Below are 20,450 nucleotides of genomic sequence, written 5' to 3'. Positions count from 1 at the left end.
TATTCTGTGCTGACTGGCAAAATCTGTGTGTTGAGAAAATTTAATGGCAGGTTACTATCCCATTATGTGGGACTATCCCATGATGAGTTCACTACATGAACAAATCCCAATTCATAGGAATTCAATCAGAACTTTTGCAAAAGTGGCATACTTTGAAATCCATTATAACATCAAGGAAATGCTTGACCTTTTTTTTTTTGATGAACTCAATACAATCAAGCACTACTCAAGTGTAACTATTTTACTAGAAGCAGACCAAAAAAAAATGAAAATCTAAAAATACTTGAAACTATGGCATGAAACTTAGTTGTCAATGGTAACAGGTAAACCTAAGTCGTATTAGTAATTGGTATTAATAGTTATAAGCAAGGATCAAAGATGTTAAACTATTTTCTGTTCTCTGCTTTTACCTACTGCCCCTTCACAGCCCGTGGACATCAGCAGATATTTCAGTAACTGAGTGCAGCCTGGAACGTCACAGGCAGGGTAGGGAGAGTCAGCCGGCTGACACTAAGTGATGACTAATTATTCGTGAGAATCTAAAAAGGTATCGGGAAGTTTTTCACAAAAAAAACACTTTCAAAATGATACTGCTCTTCTGGAATATACTCCTGGAAATATCTCTTTGATCCCAAGAAGTGGTACATTATAGTTTATTTGTCATTATAAAAATGTTCTGGTAATGCATAAAATACTGTAGAATCAGTATACTTTATAGTATAGTACAGTATCTATACTGTAAATGCACTTAAATAAACACTTTAGTAAATGAATAAATAAGGAGAAGTCTTAACAGGATGTAAAGACGTCAGACTCACACTGTAGACAGCAGTGACTCCGGGCTGTCCTGGGAAGATCCGATCCTCTAGCGGAGGCTGTACTCTGGAAATCCTGAGGCACGACATATTAAGGAAAACTCTGGCACAATGTCAACTTAAGGCAAAACAGGTGAATAAGAGGACGATAGCTAGGACTGCAAATTAAACAGGTTAAACTGCCACAAAACATAACTCACAATTAACAGAAACAACAAGACGGATAAATAGCTCACTCTCTGGGACTCTCTCTTCTTATTGCAAAACTGTAGTGACGGGTAATGTTTCATCACATGCAACATTCCAGATAAATAAGAGCTTCATTTCTCATGCTACATAGTACTGAAACCTAGCACATCAGTCCATGTAATGTGTTTATCTACACTAAATCAATATTTTTTCACTATTATTCAGAAGTTGTGAAAGCTCTGCAATCTTTTCACACTAATACAAGCCAAACTGCTGCATTTGGCTGAGAAGTTTTGGAATGCAGAGGTTCTCGGACTGCAGACCTTTCAATTTGCTCCTTTGCATCATATTGATCCGTCTAATTATCGGTCCAAAACCTGAGATTGTAACATTTCCCACTTGTATTTAAACTTTGCTTTAACTTTAAAAAAAAATCAGTGCAAGTACATGGGCTTTTAAATACCCTATGTTCACATTTCAGGTTAAATGCATTTAAATACTGTAACATATAAACAACAAAAATAATCAATGTTGCGGGTTTTCATTTTTGGAGTTATTACAGTTTATAGGCTTGCTCCTTTTTGTTTTAGCCAATACTGACAAATGTTAGTTGAGCTGCTCTACTAACTGATAACTTCAGACATTTTTTCATTTATTAACCTTTAAATCATCCCTGTGTTGAATCTCAATTTAGTCACAATGGGACAGATGCATCTTCTGGAAAAGGAACAGGTGGGGTAACCACATGTTCACAAAAGGTTCTCTAAAACAATACAATTTAATATACGGACAGCAGTTTTATTAGTTTTAAAAGATTAAAATGCTGTGAAGTGCTTAGATTTTGCGTGTATAGTGTTCTTATAAATGTCCAAATGTGATCAAACCTTTATTTATGGAATAATTTACAATAATATAAAAAAGATACCAGAAAATACCATTCGGTATATGCACATCTAAAAGTGCAGCAAAATCAGCCAAGAATATGTTTTACACTTTACAAGAAGCATACAATACTACTTTAGAAAATATTCTACAAAATATTCTAAGGCTTCATGATCTGTATATGGAATACTGTTTAATGCCTCTTCCTAAAGCATCACATGCATACTTTAGTTAGAACTAACTTGATCTTTTAAGCATTTATTAAATTTCTCTGCTAATATTAGCAATTTAGTACCAGACCAGATATCCCTGTTGACATTCCTACAGCAATCAAGTTAAAAAAGTCCAATTCATTGTCTTTAAAAAAGTCCAGCAATTTATCCTGTAAAGCTTATTTCATATGAGGCGAACTCATCCATCTGTAACTTTTAAAATGTCAATGGAGTTTTTTCTTATTATGCTCACCATATGAAGTTTAATTTTAATTTTCAGTTTCTGTTGTCCGCTGTGCTCTAAACTATTTACCTGGAATGAGTCAAATTGCATACAGATTAAAATGGGAGCCGAGACCCTACTAACTTTATAACACTGTAATGATGCAGTGCCGCGTTTTAGAAAAACAGCTTCCCAAAAAGAATGCTACAAAACGAACTACGAGGCGTTGCACAATAAAGGGAAATCAGTATTTTGCTCAACTCCTTTTTCCTTGTTTTTGAAGGGTTTTGATTAAACACTTTAGCACTGATTTATTTCATTTTATCTCGCTTTCGAAAACTTGTCAGCTGTAATTTCTGATGGAAATTTTGGCATGCCAAGAATAACTATCACCTACTACAGAAGCAAAAGGACATTCAGTATGAAATTAAAAGGAAAACACAGATGATTCTTTTTAACGTGTGAAGTATATGCATAACTGTACAAACACTGATGGATTCTAAAAAGCCTTGACAGCCACATATGGAAAATACATTCAACATCGTAAAAAAACAGCCACTTTCCAAAACCCTTTGATTCCGATACTTGAAAGAAAACAGGGAAGCCGGTGCACTTCAATAACCTAATCCTGAGCAGTAAACATGCCTGCAATCAAAGCGGTGACGAAGTGAAGTCACATGATTTCAAGGAAATGGAAGCTCTCCTTACTCTCTCTTCAAGCTGCTTTTACAAGTTTTCTTTTGTCGTCCCCCCCCCCCATTCTCTCTGGGCACAGTGGAACTTTACTTGCTGCCTGGCACTGTACCAACAAGACCCCCCTCCACAAAAAAAGTCTCCAAAACTATGCTTCTTTAAAAACCCCAAACAGAATCACAGCACTGGCTAATGACACCGAGACAAAATCTCCAGCGTTGTTTGGGCATGCCCCGTTCACACAGAGCTGTGCGGGCATATTTGAGAACAACTGTTTCCAGAGAATAGGACTGTTAATATCCCTTACAGTAAATGAATAATGACAGACACCAGTTCAGTTTTGTCATAATAACATACAGCCTGTTCTTAGAAGCTCTTATAAAATCAAAAGCAACTTAACAGAAGATAAACTATGCCTTTTGAGACTGATTTATAAATGAACTACAATAAATAATAATTGGCTTTACTTTATAGCAATGATAATCTTGCTCACTGCAAACAAAAGGGGAAAAGAAGGAGAAGAGAACAAAAGACAATTTTAATGAATTTTAATAAAAATTATTATACTTAACAGAAATGCCATTGTTTTGAGTCTGTAGTAACTAATGATTTAAAGATCCTGGCAATACCTTCACAACTGTGGCTACTCGAGTAACAGAGCAAGGACAAAAATTACACTTTACCAGACTCACCAACGGCCAAGCAAAATCATTTAGAAAACTTAACTGCCCTCTCTACCTTAATGAATGCCCTGACACTATACGCAAGCGTTTTCCCCCATCTGTAACTAACGCATTCCCTGTTATTCCCTGTTATTACAGTACACATTCTCTGTTATTACAGGTTATATTCCAATTGTCACTTTTTTACTGAAAGCAACAGCCGCATACGCTTCACAGGAGTGACAGATAATATCACCGTCATAACGTCAGCAACTCTTCGTCTGCTTTTTCACATTTAAAAAATAATAATTTTTACACCTATTCTTTAAAGACATGCCTTGTGCTTGAAAATTCTATTAGGTAACTTCAAACAAAAAAATAGCCCGATGATTGTGTTACAGTACAGTAGCAAACACTTAATAGTATTTGGTAACAGAATGAATGAACCAAAACTTGTATAATGTACATATTCATAATCAAGGTCCAGAACTCAGTTACTATATTTTTAAGTAAAAATGGGGAACACTTGTAAGTTGTTGACAGGTGAGTCAAGTAATCTGTTCAAGTAATTAAGGAAAAGCCAGTCCCTGAATGTCAAGGGATTTTTGCTCCAAATGATCTAAATTACCTAATTTAACAAATAACATGCTAAACTTACTTCAGTAAAATTCTTTACAATTTGATTAAATGCCTACCCATAAAACCTGCAGAGTTGGCACTCTTTAGAACAAGGGATGGAGACCTTTGGTTTAAATGAACTGTTTTAAAACTACCTACAAGTAACTGTAACTCAAAATTCATCAGTACAGAGGCAGATATCATAATTTCAGAATTGGGACTTTCAAAGGATTCTCTTGACATCCAGAAACATCTGATTTGACAGCCAGGGAAAAGTGCCCAAACTTGCCAATAACATGGAATGTCTCTCGATGTCGCACCCTTCTCTACGTGAAGTCCTTTGTAGAACAAGCCAGTTAAATCCTGACACAGAAGAGTTACTAGGGAGCACATCCATAATATTTTCTTCTGTGACAACAAAATGACCTTTGATATACGCCAGACTGGAGTTGAAATGGATGGCAGCTGTAATGCGACACTGGAGTACATGGGGAAGGATAAGCAAAGTCTGTGTCATAACTGCAGATGGAAGCAGATCTAGAAGATCTTCACAACTAAGCTAAGTGTCTCAAGATTTATTGAAAGATTTATTGAAAATGCAAACGCATACATACAGGTGTGGGATTTGTAATTAAATGCTATGTAGCTGCAATTGTATTTAGTGCTGCAATGCAAGTCCATAATATAATTAATCTCATCACCTTTCCAACAGGCAATAATTCTCCCGTTTTAGACAGAGCAGATCTTTTGCTATGTACATGCCGGTGTCTGAAAAACATCTGTAGTGTTAGAAGTATTTAATTGTATGTGAATGCTTACACTATAATTTCGCCTAGCAAATCTGGTGTGAACTAGGCCAAAATTATAATATACCAAGTCTGACTATTTGGAAATCCTAAACTCTTAGTCATACAAAAGTAACGTTAAACTGGATAATCTAGCATTCAATTAACTGCTTTTGAGCACAACACACTTTCATTTGGGACAAATACTCCAATACAGCAGGTTTTACAGGTAATGACAATTATCAGTCTCAAAAGATGAAACTACCTCCAATAAATTAAGCAGGTGATTGGTTAAATTATGTTATATAGAGATCATGCAGAGCAATATTTTACATTAATCTATTAATTTACAAGTTCTCTTAGTCTTAAGGAGGAGCAAGTAATAATTTAAGGTGACTTTTAATGATGTAAGGAGTCGCTTCCCCTACTTTTCACACATCACAAATCCTAAATTCAGATCGAGGGCCTCTGCGAAATAAGCAGGAATATGCCCCCAGAATATTAAAGATCAGTTTACCTCTCAATTATGCCACACGGGGCAATGGCAGCCAGAGTACTGCTGTACTCCCAGAACTGAGCAAGAGACCCTACTGCAAGACCGCACTCCCCACCCGGGCCCGGAGCCAGGAGGCCTCAGGTTTCTTGTTTATTCTAACTTAGAAACAATAACTCCTAGATCTTACAGCCCTCCTCTTTGACAGGCATCTTACAAGACCAAGGAAAGAGAGAAAGGACGGCTTGTACAAGTGCGGCACTGCGGAGATGCTTCTCCCATCGCGGAGCCCGCAGGGGCAGGAACCACATTGTTACCCCGGCGCTACGGGGAACAGTCAGGGCTTTGTTATCTGGTGAAGGTCCACTCTCCCCTCCCTGGAAACACACGCCTCCCAGAGAAGAAAACCTGTGGCTTCTAGGATTCTTGCGCAATTATTAGCCCATAGAAAACTCACTTATATGCACTGCAGGAAGAGAGCATACAGGACAGACTAGCGTAGAGTAATGTTGAAAATGAATGTCAGTCCTCGTCCAGTTTTCTACAACTCATGTCAGTCCCTGTGTGGAAAGATGACAAAGCAGGGTTTGCAGAGACATGAGGTGCTCACAGGCATACAGTATTACCAGAAGCTCATCATAGTGAGAATAGCTGCTATAGTTTCTTGGAACACCAGGAAGATTCCCACTCAGCCACAACCAGATATCATTAATTGCATAAAGAGGGATTCCTCATTTTCTCTAACACCTTATGGATCTTTGGAAACAATTTACACATTGTCAGATAACCATGTTGGAATGATCAACGGAATTAAGGCTCAAGACATGCTGAGAAGACCAACACATTTCTTAACTTTTGAACAATGATCATTACATATTGATTATGCTGTCACCAAACTCACCTTTGTTTCGACTTCAAACAGATAGTTTTTATGCAATCACCACATTTACTAAGGTTAAAAACAAATAAAATTCATATCCCTATAAAACAAGCAAGTGCAATGTTCACTTTAGCCCTCACATTTTACCTGAGGCGAAAGTACAAATAGTAGACTCTGTTAGATCAATAATGCAATTTCTGGACCACAAGAAAAGTGCTCATCTGTGTGTGAGCAAATTCATAATAAAATACATAGTTGGCTCTTGTAACCTAAGACAGCCTGATGTTTATTACAGCTGTACATGACCAGAAACAGCAAAAAAGATTACTTGAAAACCATGAGATCTTGACGAAGGGTGCCTTCTCCTGACGACTAATACTGCAGTTCTCTCCGACAGACTGCTGAACAGGACATACCTAGTTGCCACAGAAGCAGAGGATGCTTGATGAGATTCAGCAATGCCTGAGCTTGCAAGAAAACTGTGCACTGCCTCGTTTCCAGAGCTGGAACCCGATACCTAATGTACACTACTCGCCAAGTCTGTATTTCACACATGTGCAAAGATATTTTGTGCTGGACATTTTCATTGTTTCCCCGGCTACAGCTTCCTTAGAACTGTGCCAATGAAATCCTTTCCCCTAATAATCAGATACTTGACAGAATCACCTTTGTTGGTTTATTAGCCAATTAAAGCATACACATCTGGCTACAACAAATAAATTAAAGATAGAACTAATTTGTTCAAGATTGTAGCATGAGAGCACTAATTTCTTACAGGCACGTTTTACACTACAGACGAAGAGAAATGTAACCCTTCAGGCAAGGATGGATAAGGGAAATGCCCTCTCCACTGTGGATTCATAGATCTAAAAAAGTATAATACAAATACACGAAGCCCTTGTGCTTTACAATGGACTGGAAGTTTGGTGTTTCCATTACCTGTTACAAAAACATAGAATTGAGCAGTTCCACATGGAAAAACTGTTTAAATATGGCAGCACACAACAACCAGTTGCATCCACATTAAATGTATTCTCCTTATACATGACTGTACAGAACCACCTCCCCAAGAAGGCTGACAGCTAGTAGGGGGAAAATGCAAAGGACGGATAATGCTCTTGAGAGGTGATGGGAGGGGTGGGTACATAGAAGTACAGAACACACACACCACAACAAAGCAGCCTCATTAACGGCAGCACAGGATGGGTTAAAAATGAGAATCTTCAGTTCCTCCTTCAACCGGACAGCAAGATGAAGTTGTTGCCTGCATCTCCGTTATCCTGACCCTGGGTATTGTCGGCAGGCTTGGGAAAGCGCCACCTCCGACTGCCGCCCTGCATCTTAAGCAGCGCTGCCATTGTCTACAGAGCACAGCGGCAGCCACATACATTGCCCGTTACCCGGGCAACCAGGAGAACTAGATTCCCCACCCCCACCCCTTCTGGCCGAGGGAACATCCCTTGGCTGGGAATTCCACCCACTGGGAAAGATAGCTGGAGAAAGCACAAGGCATGTGACAGCCAGGTCCTTAACCTCACCGGCAACCAGGGAGGAGAAGAGGAAAAGAAATTCAGACAAGGCTACTAGATTCTCCAAAGACAGCTACAGATACAAGCTTTCGGCAATGTAAACCCACAGCTGAACAAAACCCTGGTGTCTCACTTAGTGCTCGCTAGTCTAACCCCTTTCTCAGGGTGTCTGGAGTACTAGCATGAGAATAACACCTGCCTTTAATTGGAACAAGCACTAATATTGAGAAAGCAGCTAATTAGTCACAGAAGATTATGATTGCTAGGGGGCTTTTTTTTTTTTCTCTCCAACAGCAAAGGACACCTATTCCAATAATTACCAAATGTATGCAAACGAACTAAGAAGCCCAAGTGCATGAGCATCTGTGTACAGGCTACTTTTGTACACTATTCCACATTTCTTCTATACATGATGCAATAAGAGCCAGGTAAACACAAGCAGGTCAAAGTTACTTGTTCCTTCTTTAGCACAACACTACATTTACACAAATGATGGCAATGATATGTAACAATCCAAGTACATGTGCTCAAAAACACTCAAAAACCTCCCTAACTGGATAAATACATCATATTCATTGTGATTTCAATCACTGAACTGAGAGTTGAGGAAACAAATCTGCACCATGCCTGGAATGCTAAGAGACAACGGTTCCACAGCTGACCCCTTATTAGTGTGTTTCACAGTAGCAGCATGAGGACAATTCAACAGCACTCATATTTTTACAGGGAGGAAAAAATAATTGTGTTCTTGTTAAAATCGGATACTCATCTGGCAGACATTTTAATTGAGCAGCAATTAATTAATTTTGGGGTCCCTGGTGATGGCAGAATTAACCGATAAGAATTATTAAAAGGAGCTGCCTCAGCTACCATTGATTCTGAAAGCTGGATTGCTGAAGACAGCTTGGCAGAGGTTTCCTATAGGTTTCCTAGCTAACATTAAAATCTTGCATCTGATCTAAACTCTTGTGAACAACTAAAGCAGTAAGAGAACAAATCCTTAAAAAATCAATTACCTTTAAATGACACTGCATTTTCTTAAGAGTCAACAAAAGATTACATTTAAACTGTATATCAGATCCACAAAGGATCTTCACATTACATCTAATTTAATGTGCAAAAAGCATGCTCAGCACATTCACAACATGGAGAGAAATGAGGAAACCTCTCTGCTGACATCTGAATAGAATGAACAAGACCACAGGAAAAGCCTCAAGGGATTTCAAGGGAAAATTAGAGCAATAATAAGAAAGATTTGGGGAAAAAAAAAAGATTGTCATAAGAACAACTAAAATACTAGTTTCTGATTAAATATTTTTTAAAGAACAAAAATGGCTCTTTAATCTGAATGGGCTTTTCTTTCCTTTAATACTGCCTAGTGCTAGGGACACCCTGCAGTCAATGGATTGAATGAATTTCCCCTATTGTATTTGTTTTAGTGCAGGAAGCAGCAGACTGTTGAACAATGAATTGATACTGCTGGGACCAGAACACTGTGCCTTGTATTGTAGCGTGGTACTCTATATGGACACTGCTTCCATTGGAATAAGTAAAATGCTGAATAAAGTATTGTTACTATGGCACAAAACAAGCTGAAGCAACCTACTGCAGCAAGAAAACAAGTATAATGTAATCTAACACTAACCACTGCTTGTGCTGATTGTTAGATTTGCTTAACTAATATCTTGGCTGCTTTGATTTGGAGAACATGACAGGGCAAATAGCAAAGTACTTTGTTTTATCTGTGAGATAGGACTTGCTAACATAACCAAAGGCCCACATAATCTTCAAGCAATATCTGAAATAAGTTTCAAGTTCATATGATCACCCCAAAGCAGGACTGAAGCATCCCAAAAGTTTATTTTTCAGTGACCTTTTCTTATATATTTGTTTACAACAGGCAGTAGAATCCTTAAGGACAATTCTGTTCATACTGTTGTTAAAAAGTTTGCTTTTAAAGCATTTCAATTCTTTGACAGTATGTTGTATTTAAGATCAAGAACAGATCAAATGTTTATTGTAACAGTTAGTTGGAACCTAGTTTCACATTATATAATCTGAGATCCACCTATATGTTTTTTATATATTTTATAAGAGCATCATATTCTTCAATAATTCAATATAAAATTATTAGATAACAACTAACTAATCATACACAAAACTTTGCAAGATGATCACTTTGATCTGACGTGGTGCAAAAACGTGTTTCTCACTGGAAGGAGGTTATATACTGTATGTGAGACCTTCCAGCTCACACCCTGTTACTCCATGAGTTCCTCTTATCAGAGAGCTGGAAAAATGAGCAAAACAAAAACATGGCCAAAATTTCCAGTAATTCTATCTGAGACATCTTGGATCACTACTCTTATCAGGTTTCAAAATCTGGCTGTAATGTTTCTGAACAACTGAAGGCACATAGAAGTAGAAAAACATAAGGCTGAGCAGACATTTTGCACTATCGAACCCCAAACTTCAGAGGATCACAGCTAGACACAGCATACTACTAATCCAACATTAGAGAGAGCAGCAAAACAATGAAAAGATGTGGCTATAAAAAGTGAAGAATTTACAGAGGCTTTCATTTTTTATGTTTGAAAGTTCAGAATGTTTTTTTATGAAAATTACTACTTAAAATAACATTTATAGAATATGTATATAAAAACAAAAAATGTAATAGGTTCAAATTTCTGTTGATTGCAGTAGCAACTGTATACAGTCAAATATTTCAAAAGGAACGTTAATTTTAGTTATTCTTTGTTTGGATATCTTTGAAGGACTTTTTTCCCTATAATGTGCAAGCTAATGTATGCTGCTCACGCATTCTCAAACTAAAATTGAGAAGGTATGTCTTCAATCAATACTTTGATTTTAGCCTGTAAGCCACAGTTATTGACAGCACCTCTACCGCTTAACTGACATCATTAATATGTACTGTAAGAAAATGTGCCTAGGGCATTTTGCAGATTATATCCTTTGAGATATAAAGGAGATACACCCTACATTTAATATACTAAGACTCCAAAAAGTGAGATGTATTTTTAAACCAGTGGTACAGCTACTTACTGAAGTTGCTGTATTCATACTGTACAAGCCCATATTAAACTAATCTCTCTACACTGTAAATGTTACTTGGGGATTCAGGGATATCCAGATCAATCCAAATATCCATACTGCCTCCAATATGCCATGTTTAATACAGATGATGAAGAATATTGGCATTTTTTCAACAAATATAAAGCATTAACTTCCTTAAAAAAACAAGGTTATCGGGAAATAAGGAAAACAATGCAACATCATTTATTGTAAAATAAAATGGGGAATCCCCTTTCCTGTTAAGCAAAAATCAAATTGTAGTTCAATGTTCAGAGTCAGAAAATATTTCTCTACAGTGTGGGAAAAGTGGGTTATCAATAACCAGCACAAAAGGTTTGGATGATTTTTTATCTTAAAACTGTCAAACTGGTACAGTGGCCAAGAAAACTATGATCAACCTCAGGGGCAACTCTAAAATGTCAAACTGTTCAGCTAAGATAAGCGCACTCTCTAGCTTATGTTAATGCTGGATATAAGGATCCTTCGATTGGAACAGTAACAAGAGGTTAGCTCAGACTGAAAAGTGCAGTAACCTCTACTGCAGAAAGTTTATAAGTCTTGATCATGCATTATACAACCCTACAGAAAGCCTCCTTTGTGGTTTCCCGACCTCCTCCACATCTAATTCCAAGTTGGGGGTTAACAATAGTTTTGTTGTATCTCAAGTCCCTAGTGCTGTGGCGATCTACCAGCACATCACATTATCAAATAAAGATGCAGGTCCATGCTGGTTTTCAGACTTGAACTTTTTTTAATATTAAACACTATTTCATGATGATAAACTATCATTTTTACACTTCAAACATACCAGGGGTTACAAAGGACAGATCTGCAGCAAAGTGTATTATCGGCCTTTGGTGAATACTCAGTAGGACCCAAGAGGGTGCTTTCGGTTTTTCTCTCATTAACAGGCTAGCAATCCAACACACAAAGATAAATATTAAAGCATTAGGTACTTTAAAAGCTCACTTAGTATTCAAATTAAGATGTATAAAAATGTTTATTGAAAAACTAACAAACCACCTTATTAGGTGATTTCATTTAAAATTAAAATCCCAAAAGTACAACCCATCTTTTAGTTTCTCTACTGCTGTATTAAGGTCTTCTCATTAACAAATCTGACAAACAGCAAAAAATATTAGGGGTTACAACTTCATTATTCTGTACTTCAGTTGTGCCAAGGTTTAACTGTAGTTACGCTGTGTAATTAATTAATTTCAATTACAATCATAACTTCTCATCTTGTACTCACAGATATGACATACTCAAAGAATAATGACAAATATATTTTGGAAAACCGAATGGAATTAATTCAGGTTTTAAAACACTTTATGAAAGCAATGTTTAAACCGAAAGTACTATAAATAGAAAGAATTGAAACAACATCAGAAAAAATCATCACTACAAAACATTTAAAATAAATATCCTTATAAGAACAAAAAAACACGTTGACAGCACATTTGAGTACTGTACTATAAATTACTCTAAAAAACCTTTCCTTTCCCTACATTGGTTAAAGTTGAAGTGCAAGGTTACAGTGTCTTTGTGATACAGTTCAAGAACATTCCTGAATTCCATACATCTTCAGAATTGTTTCACTGGAGTCTCACTGATTGTCTTTTTACTCAATAATCCTGGACTTCATGCAACACAGCCACTTTTTTTATTTTTAACTCATGGGGGAAAAAAATAAAATATTTGGCCTCTTTTCTCTTCTGCTGTGTATAAAGAAACCAAAGGGGACCACCCAAAAAGGCCACAAAATCGCAAATGATGAGGAAGCAATGGACACGTGGCTATGGCCTGCTACAGCACGGAGCTACAGAGCATACCGAGCATTAACAGCAGAAAGAATGATTTATTCTGCGTGTCAGAACACCGTCGAGCACTTAATCACCATATAGCAATTGTATCAACTGTGCTGTGAACGGCAGGAACGGCCCATCATGGACTGTGGAAAGCCAGATGTGGCCTGCCTGGGCTGTTCAGACTAGGACGGCACCTGGTGCACAGGCCTGCTGAGAATTTGCCTGCATGCTCCAAGCTTTTCCAAGGAAAGAAGCAAAGAGAGATCATGGCTGTTTGGCCACCAGTTTGCACAGGCCCAAACATATATGACAAATTCCTTGTGCAGCTCATACGCCCAGGGAAATAAATCCAAGAAGTACAAAACTGAAGGACCTATATTTTATGGATGACCGTCTTGGCTTCATATACACAGAGAACAGATGCTAGATGAAGTTTCAGTAGTATTTATGTTCCTGGTAATTCAGACAAACCTCTGAAGTGTTCTAATATTGCACACGCTCATTTGAAGAAGGTTCTGAAGCACAGAAGTTCATATGAAATTAAAAAATTATGTAAACAAATATACATCTACACAAGTACATATGCATTCTCCACCATATATTTGGAATACTCCTGTGAGCATATACATGTTACAGAAACCTAAGCCAACAAAATGAAACTATCAATTGCATTCACTTGCTACCAGCTGCTCAACACAGCAGGACTGACTTGGCTCATGAACAAATCACTGCTGCCAGTTCAACAGAAGAATTACAATAGAGCACACAAATTAAGTGCCTGTAAAATAGGAAACAGGGATTGCACGCAAAGGGTAAACCACTTTTTTTAAAAACAACGAATGTTCGAATTAAGTCACCGTAATATCACCAAGAATTTGAGACAGCTCATTATTATTGCTTTTGTTATCCAACTTTTACTTCTGTTGGTTATTTTTAAGCATAACACTCCTGAGTCACTATTGTTGACTTGTCTTAATAGGCGGGGCACTTGTGGGACTTGGGGCAGTGGTGTCAGGTTGAGGTGCATCTGTCTGTTCGTCAGCTCACACACAACCTGAATCACACAGCAGAAAGATGCTGTCAGCCAGAGAATATACCACTAAGGGGATGCTTGCGTGTCTGTAATTAGTCTCGGGCATCACTGAGATGCAGGCTGGTTGGACTACGAAAGTCAGTTCCAACATAGTGTATAAAGTACGATACAACCTACAGCCTTTATCATTTCCCATGCACAGATGAGGTCTGAATGTAAGAATTCAAGTAACATATCCTCAGCTCTGCAACTGTAGACTCATTGGTCAAACTTTAAATAATATTTGTCCTTGTGTTTTAGGTCAGTGGTTCCCAATCCTAGTCCTGTGGGACCAGTGTGTCTTCTCAGGCCTGAAAGTAAACACTAGTAAGCCAACAGTCTAAACATGCAAGCAATTAAAGGCACCAACTAGTACCAGTGATTCAGACCTCAAATGGAACAAAAGCCAGCAGACAGCAGTCTTTCAGGACCAGGGCTGGGAATCACTGTTGTATATAACTAGAAGTTTATATAAATGACACCTGCATGAGACATTACAGCTCAATCAACACTTTCACCCACACCAAGTCTGGATTGGAGATAGGCACAACAACATCCTCCACAATACTATGCAGTTGTCATAATTCAAGCCTGTTGTCCACAGTCGCTGTCCAAGCTTGTTGTCACTGCTGCCCAGGGATTGCTTTGCAATTCTGGTCTAAATTACGAGTAAAAGTGCAAAGGGTTGTGTTAGTGCAGTAAGGAATACAATCTGGAACATTTTATGAGGATTACGAGTAAAGTGGCTAGAGGCAGAATAGAAAGTCGTCAACAAAAATACTCACGTTTTTTTTTGTCAGCCTTCCTCTACAAGCATTTCTATAATCAATTGACATACAGCGTTTTTCTTTTGTGATAAATTGTTTGCTCAAGGATCGTTTTACAGCCTTGTAAACTTCATTTTTGCACAGCACCACTAAAATTAAAGAGAGGCACTACTAATCACACTGCTCTAGAATATCAATGAAGACTGAAAGCCATTCTATGAGCCACTATAATATGGAAATTACTCTCCAATGTAAAGGAAAGAGGCTTTTCTGCATTCAAACAGAGGACTGCCATCACAAAACGGGAACTGGATCAGTAACTCTGACTCAGCCAGCACAGCGTAGATGTAAAACAGTCAGCACAAAATGTACACTTTGTGTCTCATGTTGAATAAATTAAGACTTTTGTTAGGATATTTTGTGGCATCATCTTGTAAGCTCACTTCTTTCTACAAAATGGGCAATATGATCCATTGATAATTCTCAGCACTAAAAACTTCAGATCCCACTTTTATTTTACCACGTGGGATAAAGAATTATTTTTCGCTTTAGTGAGCGAAAGTAGGTGCAGGTGCACAAGTGCTTATGTTATTCTGTATTTATAAATCACTTCACAAAACAGTGCAGTATAATTAAAAATAGTAATCTAGAGTACTACATTGCAAGGTAAAATAAATGAAAAGAAAAAAATATGCAGGCTTAGCTACATTCTATGTACCTGTGGTGTGAGTATTGTACTCATCAATCCAAAGAAATGATTTATCAATATTCCAGAACCTTGTTTAGTCCTGTGCATCACATTTTATTTTCATTAGACTTTCCAAAAACAGGATTAAGAAAATGATGATAAGTACTTCAGGGCATATGAAAAGCTACTTGCATTATGAATTGCTTACAAAAATGACTAATTAATGCTTACATTAATCTTTGACTTTTGAAGAGCTTGTGAGCTCCTAACCACCCTGTTCTTAGATTCAATAAGTGGTTAATACAATTGGCAATCTGGCACAAACATGTACCTAGCACTCCCAGGGAACTATCAACATGAGAACATTATCACCCTGTTTAACCTGAAAAGGGGTTGTACCAGCCACACTAAACTCTAGGTGCAGAGAGAGAGAGAGAGCGAGCTCTGTGGAGAGTATGTGGCACACTGTACTGGATTAAAATAGGCAACCATGCATGGGAAAGAAACTGAGCTTATGACTGCAACTTGTCCTGAATGACTCACTGCAGTACTAACATATTCGGTGGAAAATGTCAATGAAAAATGTTAGATTAATAAAGCAGCATCTAACCCCACAGGACTGCATTGAAACCTATGATATAAGAAGAAATTAAAGGTGGACCATATTTTAGAAGAATCTGGGAAATAATAAAGGGAGAATGATTTTTCCTCATTAACAAAACTTCAGCAAAATAAAAGCAAAACTAACAATTTACTGTTATGAGTCATGCCAAAAAATAACACTTTGTAGTATACTGACTTGAAGTGCATGTCCATGTATATTAAACTACTGTATACACTACACAAGCTGAGAAAGCTAAACCTTTTTATTCTTGAACAGAAAACAGCAGCGGCCTGACCCACGTATTCAAAGTCTTCAAAGGAACTGACAAAATCAAGCTAGTGGAATTTTTCAGAATAAACAGTGAAAGACGCATCACATCAGAGGGTACAAATGGAAACTATGTAAAGTGCATTTAAAACCAATAACAGGAAGCAGTTCTTTACACAAATGGTTGCCAGGGAATGGAACAACACACCCGGGCATGTTGCTGTTAAAGCCAATACTGAGACTTCTTTCACAAAACGGCTAGACAAGAATCTCAGATCAATTAGCCACTAACTACCAACGTCTAATCTATAACCTGTCTTGTGTCCTTAGGTTCACATAACTGTTCGAAACTGAGGTACCATGTGAGAATATTAATAGTCATCAGGGAACAGGGGGAGGCTGACCAGTCCATTGGAGATCACCCCTTACAATACAAATATCCAGCAACCGCTATAGCAGCTTTAAGATTTATCCATCCAGCTTCAAACCACTCCATCCCGTTCAAGGTCACGGGGAACAGGAGCCCATCAATGCGAACAGCAGGCGCAAGGCGGGGTACACCCTGGACGGGACGCCAGTCCATCGCCAGGCACACGCACACACTCACACCAGGGCCAATTTTCCCAGAAGCCAAATAATCTACCACTATGTCTCTGGCCCGTGGAGGAAACTGAAGCACTAGTTGGAAACCTACGCAGACACACAGGCAGAAACATACAAACACTATGCAAAACTACAATTATGGATAGTGAACCTAACAGGGCAAAAAGAGCACCTCCATATTCAAAGGTGGAACTCAAAACTGCACAAGTGGCACAAGCGAAGTCCAAGGAAACTAGCATTTCTAAACCTGACCATCACCAACTGAGCAGGTTCCGAGTCCTTCCACCAGCTATGTCATCTTTATTTAATCGCAGGCTGTTTCTCAGTCTTCACCCTCCCCTTCCAACAGCGGTTAGTACCTGAGGTCTCGCCATTCTCTCTGAGGCTGGGGAGGCAACCTAACAATGCAGGAGGGGCACCAACGCAGCTCTGGGGACTTGATGTAAAACGGATAAAAACGACAAATGGAACAAAGCCATTATGAAGCCATGCAGTCAAAAGGCACGCATTCAGACACGCTCATCCTATACAAACAACGCAAAAAGCACGCAATGAAATACAAAAGCTTTAAGCCCTTTATACACGTCTGCTGTTACAATACACACTGCGGATCCTCAGTCTGTCGGGAATGTTATGAGGGTGTTGTAAAAAGCAGACATACTTTCCAAATGTGGTGGAGTTAGCTGCAAAAATGTCCGATTTCCCTTGAAATAGACCAAAGGGCCTCCAAGGACCAGACTCCCTGAAAGCCAAAAAACAAAGACCCTAAGGGATATCTTTCCACAACACCTAAAGCCATCCTGCCATTGCTCACAGAGCCATAGTCCCACCTCTCTCTCCCCCAGACTCTCGCCTCTTTACTTCCCAAAGCAGGGGTACGACTTGGCATCGCTCAGATCGCCCTCTGACAGCACTGACCATGAGTTTGAAGGGGGCAGGCTACACCCTCGCATCCCCGTTGACGCAGCATCCATTAAACCAAAGCGGGCAGCCGGCACCTGTCCGCCCTGCTCTCCATGCAAACCCGGCCTCGGGGGAGGGGAGGGGAGGGGAGGGGAGGGGGGGGTGGTGGCTGTCAGCACCTCTGCTTCACGCCCCGCTACCGTCCAGCCCCACATCTACACCTCGAATCACGGGAATAAAAGTGATCTTACCTGTAGTTACAGCGAAAAGAATACATCCGGTTTACTGGGTGCAGCAGGCTGCTGCGATCCCTTTGTGCAACAGTGTCTCGCAATGCTGCCTTCACAGAGCCGCCTGGCGCACACACCGGCTGGGCATATGTAAACACAACACAGTGTTGCAGCCAATTCACCGCTTCGCCGGTATTACGGGGTCGGACCTGCGCGTCACAGGCAAGACACTAGGGAGCCGGTTAACTCACCCTGCTCCCCGCCCCCCCCCCCAAAAAAAAAAATCAAATCAAATCAAGTCCAGCGTTAATCTTATCGCTCCCGAGTTCAGCCGATCAATGCATTTTCACCTCGTTTGGTACCTAACACGGCACAGGCCCACGAAACAACGGCTGTCTTTGCCGCAAACCGTTTGCCGAGAGAGCGAGAGAGAGAGAGAGAGAGGAGGGTGGGTAAAAAAAATACTGACAAGAGCCAGGCCCCACGCAGACGGAATAAATGTAAAATCTTGACAACTGCGCCCGGGGGTCGTTGTGCCTCCCTCCCCCCCCAAAAAAAACAACGCAGCTGCGCCGCACACCCGGGTTAACCTATCCCACCCGTTGTCTTTTACTAAAACGGGGTGGGAGGGAAAAAAAAAAAACACAAGACACACACAACACAAAACTTGACGTTCCGGGGAACGCAGACCGGACCTGTCAAGTTCACGAACAAAGCTCGGCGTTACTGGACTTACCGTCGCCGGCCCCAACCCCAGCCTCTACCCCCCTCGCCGGAGCACGAATGCCCCGAGACACTGCTCTCCGGAGCAGGAATGTTTCTGGTTGCTATGTGGGCACCCTCACTGAACCCCCCCCTTCCGACCCCTCTCCCGGGCCCGGGGGGGCCGGGGGCGACACGGCCGGGCGAAGGATACTGCGGCGGCGGCGGCGCGGCGGGCGGCTGCGGGGCGGCCGGGGCTCCCGGTAACGGCACGGAGGTCGGGAGAGTCCGCAGTTGGCTCGGCGGAGACGGCCCGGTTCCGGGTCCACTTCCTGCGGCAGCGGCTGATTTCGGTACCGCTTTCGGCGGCAAACTCATCGCAAAAAAATTCAACAAAAGAAAAATATATGTAGGCAATAATAGATATTAATACAGAGGTGTAAAAAATATATTGTACACATATAAAAAAAAAAGTACAGCGACAGATTTCCCCCCGGACCAGGCCCTTAATCCCTGTGCTGTACTGGGACAGTACAAAAAAAAATGCCTTTTTAATGGAAAGAGTCGCTTTTATTGGGGTTTTATCTTCATGGGGACGGCGGGGGGGTTTCTTTCCCCCTCCCCGACCGGGGCTTCCTCGATTCCGGTTCGGTTCTGCTTCCCAGAGGGATGTCGCCGGTTTTTCCTTCTTCAGTTACTTAATGTTTCTTGCTCAGTAATTGTTATTTTAAAAGTCCTTTTTCAGTGAGAAGGGAGATTTCGCTCAACATGGCGCTGCGGCCGCCTCCAGCAGTCCGGCAGGACGGACAGGTTCGGAAAACGTCGGCTGCTTCCGGAAATGCTCGGCTGCTCCCCCCCCCAACGGGGGTGACGTCAACATTCGGGTATCTTCGACTCCCTTCGCCAACGAAGTTTGGGGATTTTTAACTCCGGCTACTTACGGAAATTGTCGTTCTGGAAATCCCAATTGACAGGGTGTAAAAAGCGCGCTGTTTGTGCTCGAGAAGGTTATTTATGTACATGTATCATGCCCGTTTCACAACTGTGATTAATAAATGCTAGAAGCGCTGTTGCCTCTGATAAGAGAAAATGATTTAAGCAATGCTCAATAAATCAATAGCAGTTATACAACGTTGAAGAAACGTTCACGATTTTACCAGCCTTCTAGAATTTGAGTGGATGGTTCACGGAACCAAAAGTATTAACGTAAGTAGATACACAACAACTGAAAAAGATTGATAATGCACTGAGTATGTACTCGGGAAATTATTCTCACTTTTTTTTTAATCAAGGTGAATGAGGTGGCGGAATTTTCTTAAAATCCAACAGTCCTTTTGAGAGTGTAACCGTGTCCTTAATCGTCCTTTTTAAAACTAAAATAATTAAGGATCTTAGTGACATCTAGCGTCTGTCCTGTGAAGTACCGCCCCTGCAAAGGCATTGCTTAAAGACCGCCTTATGTTTACTTGGATGTTTCAAATAAAGTATTACTTCCTTTTCTAAATACCTTGACTTAGTCCAAATGTAAAACGCTTCATGTACATACGCACTTTATATGCATGTATGGTGTATGATTTTTAGGATTTATTTTTTTTAGCAGTGTATTGGATTTTTAAAAAATGTCCTAGTCTCCTATACCACAATCTTCCATCTATTCTAAACAGCTTTATCCAGTACAGGGTCACAAGGGAGCCAGAGTTTATCCCAGCAGGCAGGGCGCCCTCATGGATAG

General features: G+C 39.9%; 1 protein-coding gene across 8 annotated transcripts in view; it reads right to left on the bottom strand.

The window, feature by feature from the left end:
- The window catches only part of LOC148817514 (eukaryotic translation initiation factor 4 gamma 3-like), a 68,341-nt gene extending 48,819 nt beyond the window's left edge, over window positions 1-19,522 (bottom strand). For 5 of the 8 annotated variants that reach the window (XM_088938351.1, XM_088938352.1, XM_088938353.1 and 2 more), the window contains exons 1-2: window positions 18,933-19,185; window positions 819-891 (exon numbers count right to left, since the gene is read on the bottom strand). In XM_088938351.1, the coding sequence (XP_088794477.1) occupies window positions 819-891; window positions 18,933-19,096 (237 nt within the window). In that variant the 5' untranslated portion in view covers window positions 19,097-19,185. Of the gene's footprint in view, window positions 1-818; window positions 892-18,752; window positions 18,802-18,932 lie in introns of those variants that run through there. The other 3 variants (XM_088938356.1, XM_088938357.1, XM_088938358.1) reach the window with 2 other exon arrangements.
- Window positions 19,523-20,450: the final 928 nt, after the last annotated feature.

Source organism: Atractosteus spatula, chromosome 20 (genome assembly GCF_055471065.1).
Source record: "Atractosteus spatula isolate fAtrSpa1 chromosome 20, fAtrSpa1.hap1, whole genome shotgun sequence".
NCBI classification, from domain to species: domain Eukaryota; kingdom Metazoa; phylum Chordata; class Actinopteri; order Semionotiformes; family Lepisosteidae; genus Atractosteus; species Atractosteus spatula.
The sequence above is the reverse complement of the archived record's forward strand: the minus strand, read 5'-3'. Positions and strand labels throughout refer to the sequence as shown.